General features: G+C 37.4%; 3 protein-coding genes across 5 annotated transcripts in view; 2 read left to right on the top strand and 1 right to left on the bottom strand.

The window, feature by feature from the left end:
* Positions 1-175: 175 nt before the first annotated feature.
* Positions 176-5,943, top strand: dmtf1 (cyclin D binding myb-like transcription factor 1). Its single transcript, XM_082166251.1, has 17 exons — positions 176-322; positions 856-968; positions 1,073-1,198; positions 1,616-1,707; positions 1,840-1,939; positions 2,058-2,134; positions 2,217-2,374; positions 2,482-2,514; positions 2,602-2,711; positions 3,520-3,748; positions 3,840-3,991; positions 4,061-4,213; positions 4,364-4,449; positions 4,557-4,715; positions 4,817-5,023; positions 5,102-5,249; positions 5,346-5,943. Exons 2-17 carry the CDS (start codon positions 863-865, stop codon positions 5,381-5,383), a joined length of 1,974 nt encoding a protein of 657 aa, XP_082022377.1. The 5' UTR covers positions 176-322; positions 856-862; the 3' UTR covers positions 5,384-5,943.
* A 567-nt stretch (positions 5,944-6,510) lies between these two features.
* arl1 (ADP-ribosylation factor-like 1) lies at positions 6,511-11,650 on the top strand. Of its 2 annotated transcripts, XM_082166287.1 has the most exons (8): positions 6,511-6,650; positions 7,330-7,427; positions 9,240-9,358; positions 10,303-10,440; positions 10,525-10,606; positions 10,686-10,797; positions 10,881-11,059; positions 11,146-11,650. In XM_082166287.1, the coding sequence occupies exons 4-8, from the start codon at positions 10,350-10,352 to the stop codon at positions 11,174-11,176; spliced, it is 495 nt and encodes a 164-aa protein (XP_082022413.1). In that variant the 5' UTR covers positions 6,511-6,650; positions 7,330-7,427; positions 9,240-9,358; positions 10,303-10,349; the 3' UTR covers positions 11,177-11,650. The 2 variants fall into 2 exon arrangements, with proteins under 2 accessions (XP_082022413.1, XP_082022412.1); XM_082166286.1 differs by lacking the exons at positions 6,511-6,650; positions 7,330-7,427; positions 9,240-9,358 and adding an exon at positions 9,787-9,927.
* Positions 11,651-11,659: 9 nt separating this feature from the next.
* utp20 (UTP20 small subunit processome component) overlaps positions 11,660-13,559 on the bottom strand; it is a 39,741-nt gene continuing 37,841 nt past the window's right edge. For both annotated transcript variants that reach the window (XM_082166207.1, XM_082166206.1), the window contains exons 60-62: positions 13,378-13,504; positions 12,532-12,677; positions 11,660-12,013 (exon numbers count right to left, since the gene is read on the bottom strand). In XM_082166207.1, coding sequence (XP_082022333.1) covers positions 11,858-12,013; positions 12,532-12,677; positions 13,378-13,504 — 429 coding nt within the window. In that variant the 3' untranslated portion in view covers positions 11,660-11,857. The remainder of the gene's footprint in view (positions 12,014-12,531; positions 12,678-13,377; positions 13,505-13,559) is intronic.

The following is a 13,559-nucleotide window of genomic DNA, read 5'->3' as shown; positions in this document are numbered from 1 at the left end:
GCTGCTGATACAGCCACCAATCTGATATCGTTTCAATGCATCAGCTGTAATTAGAATACATGTGTTTAACCTACATAGTAAAACCTTTAATTCTGCAAACGAGTATTATTTAGCTATAAGGTGACAAGTCACATAAACGTGCACTTTAGACAGACTCACACTCGAGCAAAAAAACTAAAACAAAACGGAAGTCACCACCGGGCTTCTGTAGATACTTCCGTTCTGAATGAAGAGAGGAAGAAAAAAAAAAAGCGTATTTTCCTCCATCCTGGTATTTGCCTTCATCCTGGTCACTGCGAAGTCCCCGTACCCAAAACAGGAAGTAAGTACCAAAATCATAGCTAAATTTCACTTTCGCTCGCCCCTGTGCGCTGGACCTGTATTGTTTTATTCTTTACGTTAAAAAACAATGCACCCGCTTCGAATAAATGTCGTCGCTACTTCAAGGCGTCATGATACACATAAAAATGGCGTCTCATTATTCCTCGTCTGATTATATTAAATGAGAAGATAGGAAATTAACAATAAGGCAATATTCAGAATGGTGTATAATATTATGTTATGCTGATATTATTCAATTTGTCCACACAATTTTTTTTTTTTTTTTTTTTTTTTTTTACCATGGTCTCGAGTCGTGCATTTGTGTGTTTCATTCAAGTTTGCAGTGCACTGGCTTAAATGTCTTGTGGATCTATGGGGAAAATATATACAGCAGCAAACTGTCTGAATTAAAATGGCAACATTTTACATTAGTTTAATCAATGAATATACAATACAATACAAATAAAGTGTTTATGCTTACCTTTAACATATTATAAGTGAGACTTGTGTGTGTGTCAATTAATTAACCTGTAGGCTGAGCATGAACACAGGGGATGTCCCGGCAACTGTGACCCTTGAATCCGTCAATTCTGTCACATTTACTCAGGACACTGATGGAAACATAATTCTGCACTGCCCTCAAAATGGTAAAACTCACCCGCTACCTCATTCTATTGTGCTTTACAATACATTTAGTCTTGTATTGTAAGTATTTGTTTCTATAATATTCTTGCATGTTTTGGACATGTAGATGTGGAGGACCTGGGTTCAGACGGGACGACTGAACCTGTTCACAAACGACTGCGACTGTCCCATGAAGATGGAGAAGACCCTCAGGACTCTACCTCAACCGAGTACTCTGTTGTCACTCTGCCAAGTGAGTAGAAACACACATGGACATGTGTGTACACAGTGTATGCCAAATGATAATGCCATTGGTCAGTCTAACTACAGATAGTCACTCACCAAATGTCTTTAGTTAAGCTGATGTTGATTACAATTTTAATGTAATATTTATAAATGCATGTCGATGTGGTGATGCAGCCTGAATCATAATCACACCATGTTCGTTCGTATAAAGCGTTTGTTCTGTATTGGATAAAGCGCTATATAAATAAAGGTGACTTGACTATATCATGTCTAAATAACAAATAATGACATTTATTTACTGATAATATTTTCATATTTAACTTAAAATGATACACACAAAAAAATCAATTAGAGAAATTGCACCCATCACTTGCACTAAACTGTAAAGATGGATATTTTATGAACTGGTTTGTGCTGATTTCAGTTACAGAAGGTGATGAAAGCTTCGAGGTGACAATGACGGCTACAGAGATGAGAGATGGGGAGCTGGAATCAGATGATCCTTCTGAAACACCGGTACAAACCCAAGTTCATATGTTTATGAGTATCACCTTTCAGTGCTAGCTTTGCATGATTTAATATATATATATAATTTATTTATTTATTTTAAATAATCAAGACAGATGTAAAACTTTTGTTTGTCAACAGGATAAGGATTCTCCTGGGCAAAAGAAAGGTGACGATGTATCAGCTGTCAGTCAAGCCTGGTTCACCACGAAAGAGGATAAAGACACACTGGTTAACAAGGGTAAGTTTGGCATATTCTGCACATATATACAGATCTGTATTATCATACAAACTCAGCATTAGAAATATAGGACCTGATATCAATATGCACAGTCATAGTATTTGTCATATATCCTCAGGTCACAAATGGAAGCAGGGTATGTGGTCAAAAGAGGAGATTGATCTCCTGATGAGCAACATAGAGCATTATCTAAAGGTGAGTATGATTTATGAATGCATCACGTTTGCTGGTGGTGCCATCTTTGATTTGCTTCATCCGTCTGTGCTTCCGAACTCAGAACCGAGAGATCCAGGACCCTGCGGAGATCATCTTTGAGATGTCTAAAGAGGAGAGGAAGGATTTTTACCGCAGTATAGCGTGCGGTTTGAACAGACCGCTGTTTGCTGTATACAGACGCGTACTACGAATGTACGATAACCGAAACCACGTAGGCAAGTAAGGACATAGTTGATTTTATTTCTCTGTTAAAACAGATTTACAAACCATATATACAGCAAAAATGTCTGTTGTAATATTTCATATGTGCTTTTCTTGTCATTTAGATACACTGATGAGGAGATCAATAAATTGAAAGAGTAAGTTGAACTATGAATCTTGAATGCCATTAGTGTAATCTGAATTTGTGAGTCTACATTGTCAGATTTCGGTGTGTGTGTTATTAGGCTAAGGGAGAAACATGGAAATGACTGGGCTACCATCGGGGCGGCACTTGGCCGGAGTGCATCGTCTGTGAAGGACCGCTGCCGACTCATGAAGGACACATGCAACACCGGTCAGTTCCCCCAAATTTTCATTTGAGTGTTTTCTATTATATTAGTTTCATTTATTTTAGTTTCTATTATACTAGGAGAAACATATCCATTTGAAAGTATATTGAAGATACATTTCTTTGTTTTATATAAATGTTTATGTATGTATATATAATATATAGAACATAGAAATGTATAGTAATATTTTTTTATATAATTTATATAATGGATTAAAGAATTTTAAATATGTTTCTGTTACATATAATTTTTTATGTATTAATTAATTATTACAAATAAATATCATTATATAGTATAGTTCTAGTAATTATTAATGAATAAATAAGTAATAGTGTTTTATTTAATTGTTTTATATATATATAATGTATGTTTATTTAAAAATAAAGTTTTGTATTAATTAAAAAATATAAAAAATCATTAGTTTAATATTATTATAAATTATAACATTTATTATACATTTTATATATAAAACCTATTTTTCATTTACATCTTTTTTTAATATATATATATATATATGAAGAGTTCAGATGCAAAAGCATCTGAAATTTTCTTCTAGAATGATCATTTTTATGAAGCTCGTATATTTAAGTTCAGTAATTTCACTTAAATGGCAATGAAAATGACCTATTAATTGCCATTTAAGTGAAATTACTGAACTTAAATAAACGAGCTTGATAAAAATTATCATTCTAGAAGAAAATTTCAGATGGCACTTAGAAGCTTTTGCATCTGAACTCTTCATATATATACAACTATATACTTTTGAAAAAGGTGTCGGTGACACTAATATCTTCTTAAACTCCCACGCGTTAGGAAAATGGACAGAGGAGGAAGAGAGAAGGCTGGCAGAGGTGGTCCACGAGTTGACTGGCACGGAGGCGGGTGATGTTGTAACTCAGGGAGTCTCTTGGGCGTCCGTGGCTGAACTTGTCGGCACTCGTTCAGAGAAGCAGTGCCGCTCCAAATGGCTCAACTACCTTAACTGGAAACAGAGCGGTGGGACAGAGTGGACCAAAGATGACGATATCAACCTTGTACGCAGGTCAGTCACAGCAAGAGGGCCAGCATGGACGGTACTGTAAATCTGTTTGCAAACTAAATATGAATCATTAATCGTAACTCTGTATGAGCAGGATAGCCGAGCTGGATGTGGAGGATGAAAATGACATTAACTGGGACATCCTGTCTGGTGGGTGGAGCAGCGTTCGCTCGCCTCAGTGGCTCCGGAGCAAATGGTGGACCATCAAAAGACAAGTGGCCAATCACAAGGAACTTCCCTTTCCCGGTGAGTCTTCAAAGTTCAGCGTGTGTGCTATAATGTGAGTTCAGACTCTGATGTTCTCTGTGTGTGTAGTCTTGTTGAAAGGGCTGCAGGATGTGGTGGAGGCACCGCCGTCTACGATGAACAAAGTCGTGGTGGTTGGTTCCCGATCGGCTAATGCGTCGCCCAGCCCCGTCACTGCACTGCAGATCCCAGTCCAGATTCCAGTGCAGATCACACATGTCTGTGAGTAAAACAATCATGTGACTGTGCTTTCAGTGAACTGCTTGTGATGTTTCTTGCAGGTTGAGGGGACATCTAGAGGAATTATTGCGGTTATGTGAGTTTAATAGATTCGATGTGAACCGTTATAATGCTAATTTCCTCTATACACAGCTTCTTCAGACGGTGCCAGTGGCACTTCAGACAGTGAAACCATCACATTGAACTCCGGAGCCTTACAGACCTTTGAATTACTGCCTGTGAGGATCTCAGATTTAATTTTGATCATTTTTGTTTTTAAAACTATGATGATTATTAAATAATTTCAAGCTGAATTTATTAATAATTAGTGTCATTTCCTCCCTAGTCATTTCACCTGCAACCCACTGGCACCCCTGGAACTTATTTCCTCCAAACAGGAACCAATCAGAGCCTCCCACTCACACTCTCAGCCAATCCCACGGTCACACTCACAGCTGCAGCTTCGCCGTCTTCACCAGACCAGATTATTTTACACAGCCTCACGGTAAAACTTCTGTGTATAAGGGCTATTACAGCTAACTAAAACTATTAAAAACACATTTGTTAATTGAAATAAAATAACATTATGTTCTCTTTCCTCATCAGACTGACAGTGAGAATGTGACCGTTCAGATGTCCCACCCTGGCATTATCATCCAGACGGTGACCTCAGAGGACCTCTCGGACCCTCTCGGGCAATCAGAGCTGGAGGGAGAGCAGGAGCTTGTGAAGGAAGAGCCTTCGGAAAACCAAAACAACTCTGGGGAAGAGGAGCAGAGTGATGAGAGATCAAATGATATACAAGGAGAAAAGGTATCGTCTTTTTTTAAACTCCTTCCAAAAATTCTCATGCCACCTTCCTGTTAATATAACTCTCCTTCGTTGGTTTAGACTATAGACTCTCCTAAAGTGGAGGAAACGGTAGAGAGTTCTGGGATGGATGAAGGAGCCGTCCTCATGGTTCCGTCTCCAAGCAGCTTTATTCCATCTAATCAAGACCTCAGCACCAATTCTGTCCTGCCCCTTGGAACGCTGACAGGTACTGCTGTTTACTAGTCGACTGACTATGTTTGAAAAGTTATTTAGAAGGCTAACAGGCAGTGAAAGCACTTTGACCATTTGTTTTTCCATGCAGATCCCATTCTGGAGAACCAGGAAGAGGGATCAAATTGAAGCATCACTATTGGAACAACAGAACTGTTGCCATGGTAACCAGGATGGGATTTCCAGCACAACAAAAAGACACAAAACACTGACTTTAGTGGATAGGGACAAATGCCGCATGCAGGATCATCCAAACATCATCGAATAGACTTGCGTGCATCAAAACACTTTTTTTTTTCAGTATTTATCTATCATGCAAGTTCCTGAGCCTCATCTGTGTCTCAGTGCAGTTAAGAACATGAAATAACCTGATTAAGCAACTCTTGTTTTTTTATGGTGTATTTAAAATTATGTTATGCGTTCATTATTTTAAGTGTTGTTTTTTTTGTCTATGTATATATCTAGATTGACTAGTTTTTGTAGCCTACTTTCGTGCTTAACAGTAATACTTGATGAAGCTACGTGAAGCTGCACTGTTGATATTAGAGAGGTTGTACATGAATGTTTGTGTCATTCCAAATGTCCACTAAACTAGATGGCCATAATTTATCATCAAATGGTTTAAATATTTACCTTACCTGTAAATTAGTGCCTGTGTGTTTATTTATTGAATAAACAAAATGTCACCACTTGCATGTCATTCATTGCTTTTTACCCATTCAGATGATCTGTTCTTATTAATAAAATGAATTGGACTATAAGAGCTCAGACAGGGCAGTGGATGTGAATGTTATTGGTTAAATCTCAAAATTGGCACCATAAATTCCAAAAATTTTGATTATGGGGGCCGGCTTGTGAACATACATGATAAGTATAATTTTAAATGAATAAAAATCAAAACTCAGTTGTCTCACCTCCGAATCCTCAGTTTTGTGGTTTCATTTATTGATGCAAATACACGTATTGGCCACAAGAGGGAGCTGATGAACACCTATATTTCACCTAGTCTTAGTATACAAAATAAATAGAGACTTTTGCTTTGAGTTTGCAAATATTAAAGCAGGCGAGATGTTTCGGAATTAATTTAAAACGTAAACTCAACCAACTTTCAATCTCTCGGCACTATAACACGACTGTATGAAAAAAACGTAAGTGCAGTTTTCCATCCTCTCCACTAGGCGGCGCAAGTAGAATCACGTTCAGTCTGACTGTGACACCTTCGGATGCTTGACAACAACATGACGCCGCTTGATGACAGTCTACACAACACGTGCAGTTTTAAGTCCAGATTTTGCAGATAACAGCTCAGTGAGAGATACTTAATGTCTTTAAACAGCATCCAGCTCAACAACAGAGAGACCCGCTGCGATAAAAAAGCGGGAATCGAGTGTCGCTAGTAAGTATCCTTCAGCACAAAGTGACATTTTCTTGTAAAATGACTTGCACGCGCTATAAAAGTCCTTACGTTTTGTAAAAGTCATTGTTACATTAGTTCTGCTGAAATGTCATAGCAGGGCTCGTCTGTCTGTCAGTCAGTCAGTTCATTTAGATTCATGTTATTATTATGGATTGTGTTGAACACTACAAAATGAACGCACATGGACTAAAAGCAAAAAAATTATAATATTGATGATGGTGTCCTTAAATCTGCTTGTTTTCAAAGGTACTTGTTATTCGACAGCTAATTATGTATGAAGGCAGTCGCATCTCATATGAAGGTTTATCACAGACAGACAGTGTTTACATGCTCAACTCACTGACAGCTTTACATTTATAAGCTGTTAATGGATCGCCATCAGATATTTATAATATAAAGTAGAATAATAAGGAATGGTGTTTTTGTCATTAATTATATATTATATTAATCCAAGAGTCAGTTGGAGTGAGAAGCTCTGATGTTTCTGCTGCTTCATGCTTTAGTAGAGCTGCAGTTTTTAATATTTCTATTTTAATTATGTCTATCAGACAGTATTAAATTATGTCATCTTATATTTATGAACTGATAATTTAGTCTGACTTTTAAAATCTGATGTGCAATGGAGTAATGTCTGTGTTTGTTTATGTTTCCTCTACAGAATAATGGATGTGTTTGGAGCGTCCAGTCATCAGAAGCAGAGCTCTGGGACGTGTGGACAGACATTCACTGTAATGCTGGACTTCTGCTGATGGACAGGTAAGATTTCTAATGTGTGAATGTTGTTGTTTGGCGCTAAACATGTAGGTTACCATCATTTTCTTTTTGGAGGGTCACCCCTTTACAAAGCAAATGATGGGAACCTAAATAGGTGGGGAAGGGACGGCAGGCCAAAATTTTTAGTCAGCTAAATTTTTTTCTTCATTGCATCAAGAAGCATAACCCCTGCTGGACATTGTGACAGGGTTCGGGGGGGGACCCGAAACATCCCCGCCCCTTCATACATACACCATTCACTCGTATCGCGGAGATCTGGCTGGGCTCGAACCAGCAACCTCTGAAACCATGATGCAGCGCTCTTACCTGTGAGCCACAGATCTCTTGCTGAGACATGTGCTGGAACTTATATTTGACTTTTCACCTGGATGAGGCCTGTGATTTAAAAGCTGAACTGGGGTTTGAACCCTCATGTCTATCACAGCCTCATCACCAGGTAACGTGTGTTTAACCACTGCACCACTGTGGCTTTCACACTCAAGGCTGGCGTTTCTGGCACTTTCTTGTCATAATGACAACAATTTAATGTAAACAATAGTGAGGTTTGAACCCTCATGTCTATCACAGCCTCAACACCAGAGAACACGTGTTTAGCCACTGCACCACTGTGGCTTTCACACTCAAGGTTGGTGTTTGGGCCACTTTGACAATGACAACAATTGAATGTAAGAACTAGTGAGATTTGGACTCCATGACGAAAGTGCTACGCTTTAGTTCCTGAGCCACAGTTCTGTGGAGTTCTGGAAGGGGTTTTATTAAAAGTTTGATGGGATTTGAACTCGGGACTTTCACACAGAATAAGCAGCTGATCGCCCACTGATCTTTCTTCTTATGTTTAGTTTGAGCACCTGTGTGTAATCTGTATTAGAGTGGATTTGTGTTCTTGACTTTGTGAGATTTTACTTAAGAACATGAATCACCTAACAATTTCTTGCACATTATCTGTGTTCATTTGTATAACAAAAATTCTGTGTAATTTTTATATGATTGAAAAAATGTCTTCATGACATTTATGTGAGTCAAATGTACATCAAACGATAAAAAATTAGTCAGATAACTGAAATGAGTAACGAGTGACTGAAATATTACCAAATATTAAATGTACACACAATCATAAGTGCTGTTATTAAGAACTTTATTCATTAATTACATGTCAAACTCAAACTTATAACACATGCATCACTTGTAAATAGCATATCTTATTTATTCTAGTAGATTGTTTTATTTGAATAAGAAACAGTCCTTCACACCTACCTGGCAGTTTCTAGTAGTCCTCAAAGACTTTGATTAGCTTCAGGTGTTTTTAATGAGGTTGGAGCTAAACTCAGGAATGGACGTTTAGAAACACTGCTTCGTGAAGCTTCGAAACCATTGCGAATAATTTGCTTTGAACCAGTGATTCGGAGCGAGTATCAAACTACCCATGAACCAGTGTCTTATATGGTTTTTACCTGATCTCGGATCAGTTTTATAAATATGTAGATAGTTAATGACACATTTGCATAATAAAAAGGAAGGTTTGTAGTAAATTGTCTGATTAACCATAAAACAAACAAATAAGCCCTACAATTTAATAAAATAATAACACTAAGAAATTTTATATTTAATGGGTTTACATTATCTGTTAATAGAAAAAAAATGGAAGCCAGCATACATGAGCCGTAACATTTTAGACACAATAAACAGCCATCTGTGATTTATTTATGCTCCAGTTTGATCTGGTGTTCAGTGAAAACTGAGTGAATGACTTTTTTTTGGCTCTTTTAAGTGTCCTATGTCTGCCTTTATTCACAGTGCTGGAAAATCAAATCGCAACAGTGACTCTGTCGTGGCTAGATGGTAACCCTCATTCTGTGAAACTGGTGTGACTGCAGCAGCAAATTTGTCCCACAAACAAGTGGATTGATGAAGGGGTTTGTATTACAGTCCCAATGTTCACCACACAGCGGCGCTGTTTCCCGTGACCAAAGCGCTTTTTTTTTTTCAAATAACAAACATCGTTAAAAAAAAAAAAAACATGTAACGCAAATGTAAACTATTTATAACACAAATTAAAATAAATTTCAGGGGGGTAAATCCGTGTATGTTGTCAGTAATTTAGAGAATTTAAATCTTTTAGTTTTTCAAGTAGTTTTTAAATGCCTCAAAACATGGAGGTGTGGTGCTTTAAACAAACTTGAGATGACAAGTGAGAATAAAAATATAATTCAATAAATACAATATATTTTTACATATACACCCGCTTCAACCATTTAATAATAAGAGGAATGCCTTTAATTAATTTATATTGTAAAATTATTTATCCGTCCCCAGTGGATTCTATCAGTGTAGATGTGTGTCGAATGTGCGAACGGTGAATCGACACTGAAAAGGCTCGTGCACGTGTCTGTGTGACACGTCATTTAGTAGCTCGAGCACGGAAGTGTTTGCACGGATTTTCCGTCAGAAAGACAGCGCTAATATAGTTCTTCATCTAAAATGGGTAGGTCTGCGTGATTTAAAACATATTCTGTTGGACATTATAGACAGCTTATCCATCTATCTTAAAGTGTAATTTACCGGCACGCCTTTTTACGTGTTTACAAAGGGACGTTTGTTCATCACGTTGGTGATGCTAGTTTGTTTGTTAGCAATGCGGATAGCTAAACTCATGTTATTGAAAAACTCATTATAAAACAGTTTTGTTTTCATAATTATTATAAGTGTTTTATTCGACTGTGTTAGGTATAAATCCTATATGAGATAGGCGTTTAGTATGATGGTCGTGTTGATTTAAAATGGTGTTATTGAATGTTGAAAATCTTTTCTTTTCTGAATCTCCAACTTATTTTCACAAAATGATAATTTTTTTGTATAGGGGGGTTCTTTTCCAGCCTCTTCTCTGGTCTGTTTGGCACCAGAGAAATGAGAATCCTCATTTTGGGTCTGGATGGAGCTGGAAAAACCACCATATTGTACAGACTTCAAGTGGGAGAAGTGGTCACAACAATTCCTAGTATGTGTTAATGACAGATATATATACACAACTTTTGACATGTCTTGATGCACTGTGGACTAATTTGCTATTTTTTCAACTCAGCAATTGGTTTTAATGTGGAGACCGTTACATACAAGAACTTGAAGTTTCAAGTATGGGATCTCGGTGGACAGACGAGTATCAGGCAAGAAGTTATTTCTTTTGCTATGTATTCTATCAAGAAAGAGAAACCAAGCTGAAGATGTGATGTTCTTCCTCCACAGGCCGTACTGGCGGTGCTACTACTCCAACACAGATGCAGTGATTTACGTGGTGGACAGCAGTGACCGCGACCGGATGGGAATCTCCAAATCTGAGCTGGTGGCCATGTTGGAGGTTGGTCAGATGTGGTTTCCATTACATCACGTAACGTTCTATTGTTATCAGTGCATTTGAACATGAAAGTTCTTGTCTTTCAGGAGGAGGAGCTAAAGAAAGCCATCCTGGTGGTGTTTGCAAACAAGCAGGACATGGAACAGGCCATGACCCCTACTGAAGTGGCCAACTCTCTCGGTTTACCTGCGCTCAAAGACCGGAAGTGGCAGATCTTCAAGACATCTGCTACTAAAGGCACAGGCCTGGATGAGGCAATGGAATGGTAGGTTTGATTTCCTTTTTAAACATTTAAATATGAATATTTTGCATTGCATTTACCAAATACCACCTTGTTCTTTCATATTTCAGGCTAGTGGAGTCACTGAAGAGCCGGCAGTAAATGCACTAAATATCTTGTATATAGGAACTTCAGAGACTTCTTATTGGGTGTCCTTTGGACCAGTGACTGCTTCTTCCTATTGTGTGAAGACCATCCTCTCTCCTGTCTAGTACAGAGAGACTGAAGTGTGGCGAGCGGTGTTGAATGGACTATGAACGAACTCTTCAAATGTTTTTTCCCCTTTTGCTTATCGTTTTTGGTGAACTGTATCCACTACGTTTGAAATCTCAAAGGTGTTTGCTTTTTAAATGTAGCCTTTTCCCCCCTGATTCGGAATAATCATTGCAGCTGGTATATGAGTTCAGTTTTAATATTACATGGGTAGATATTTAATTAAGACTAACTGTCATTTGTATGCTTTGGATTTGTAATGGCATATTTATATTTGCACGTGTACAGGGGAGCGTACTCCTGTGTTATGGCTGTGAAATAAATATGCAGTCAACACATTACATCATGCATAACATCAAACAATGGCTGGGGTGTTTTTGCAAGTTTTTTTTATTTAAAAACACTGCACAAATTCATATATTGATATCGACTCTCAGTCCTTTTACCACTGAAAACAGGGTTCAGGTAACGTTCCCAGGGTCCCTTGCGGTCTCACTCTCTCCTCTACTGTATACATTTAAAGTATTAGTTTGCTATAATAAAAAAAACATTAACCAGCAGCAAACTGGATCAACTGAGCATGGCCAAGTTCCTCAGTGAGCTGCTCTTAGGTTTCTTTGCTTTATGTCCTGTACGCACAAACTCCATTTTCCTCTTTTTGGCCTCGTTTTTCTTGAGCTGCTTCTTTACCTTCTTTCTTGCAGCAAGGTCAGGATTTACAACAGCCTGTTGGGGGGAAAAGATTGGGGAGAATGCATGGTTTAAGAAATTGAATATGATCACTTTTTAACTTTTACTTCTGCTATAAAGATGTGTAACCTGGCAAATAACCAACAAATGTTTAAGGCCCTTTCACATCAAGAGTTATAACTATAATAATGTCCAACACACAATAACGCTCTGTTTATTGTAAGCGCAAGCTCCAGTTTTGTTGTCTGCCACTTTAAATGTGCAAGAACTATAAAGCAGAATGGACTCTTGGCTGTCAAGTTTTTTTTATCATTCATCAGCTGGAAAAAAAATCATTCTGAAAGAGATTCCAATGATATTGTTATAGTTGTGATGTGGACTGCTATTGCTTTAAATTTAGAGTGATTTTTAAAACCGAATCACTTGTTCTTGTTGTGAATGGGCCTTTACTTATAGTTGTCTCTAAATAGTAGAGGAGGAAATATTTAAATGTCACACTTAAGACGAACACAACTGTTCTGGGAAGACTTGAGCAGTATTTCGGAGGTTCTTACCTGCACGGCCTTGACTTTCTTGCGTGAAGCTCGTCTCTGGGCGGCTTCTTTCTGCACCGCTGCAAAGGCCAGAGAGAACTGCTGTAGACCGACCATCTTCTTCAACAGCTCGATCAACTCCTGAGCCAGGTTCTTCAGCGTGGGGTCTGAAAGAAGACAAAGAGACCCAAACTATTCATGAAAGGGCAGTTTCAGCCATATAGTCACGGGTAGAGAATTTAGATTAATATCTATTTTACTTCTAATAATATCAGCATTTTTGATGGGATTTAAAATGTTTAAAAAGCTTAAATCAATACAGGTTATACTGTGTTTTACAAAAATGAAAATATAATTGCTTGGTTTCAAGTTTTTTAAAAAGTTATTCCTTTATTCCCAATTATTATTTTATTTTAGTTAATGTTTCCTTATAGTTTTTCATTAACACTACTAAATAAGCATGACGTTCATCGCATTTTATTCATCTTAGTCGATGGTAATTTCAATATTTACTAATACATTTTAAAAAATTAAAAGTTTTATTTGGCAATATTAGTTAATGCACTGTGAACTAACGAACAAACAATAAGCAATTAGATTTTTTATGAACTAATATTAACAAAGAAATAAGTACTTAAAAAAACCAGCCCATTGTTAGTGAATCCATTAAGTAATGTTAACAATGGATCCTTAGAGAATGCTACTATAATAATAATACATTTTATTTGTAATGCGCCTTTCTAACACTTGTAGCGTAAACAAAAAACAAGCAGAATAATACATCAAATATGATACAATAATTATTAAATATTAAAGAGATTTGTTTCTTAAATGTAGTTTTTTTCTGTTGATAGTGTGTGGACTGACCTTGGTCTGCATATGTGCTGTCCAGCTCTCTGAAGAGAGGAGCGATGATAGTGGTCAGATACGGTCCAAGCCGATCTTTTCCGAGATCCACAGCTATGGCTCCCAAGAACTTAAAAACACAAGTTCTCTAAAAAAACAGAAAAGTGACAGAATCACTGAGCGGGACATCCTCAAACCAGCAA

The sequence above is a fragment of the Leuciscus leuciscus genome (assembly GCF_965113295.1).
Source record: "Leuciscus leuciscus genome assembly, chromosome: 4".
Taxonomy (NCBI): Eukaryota; Metazoa; Chordata; class Actinopteri; order Cypriniformes; family Leuciscidae; genus Leuciscus; species Leuciscus leuciscus.
The sequence above is the reverse complement of the archived record's forward strand: the minus strand, read 5'-3'. Positions and strand labels throughout refer to the sequence as shown.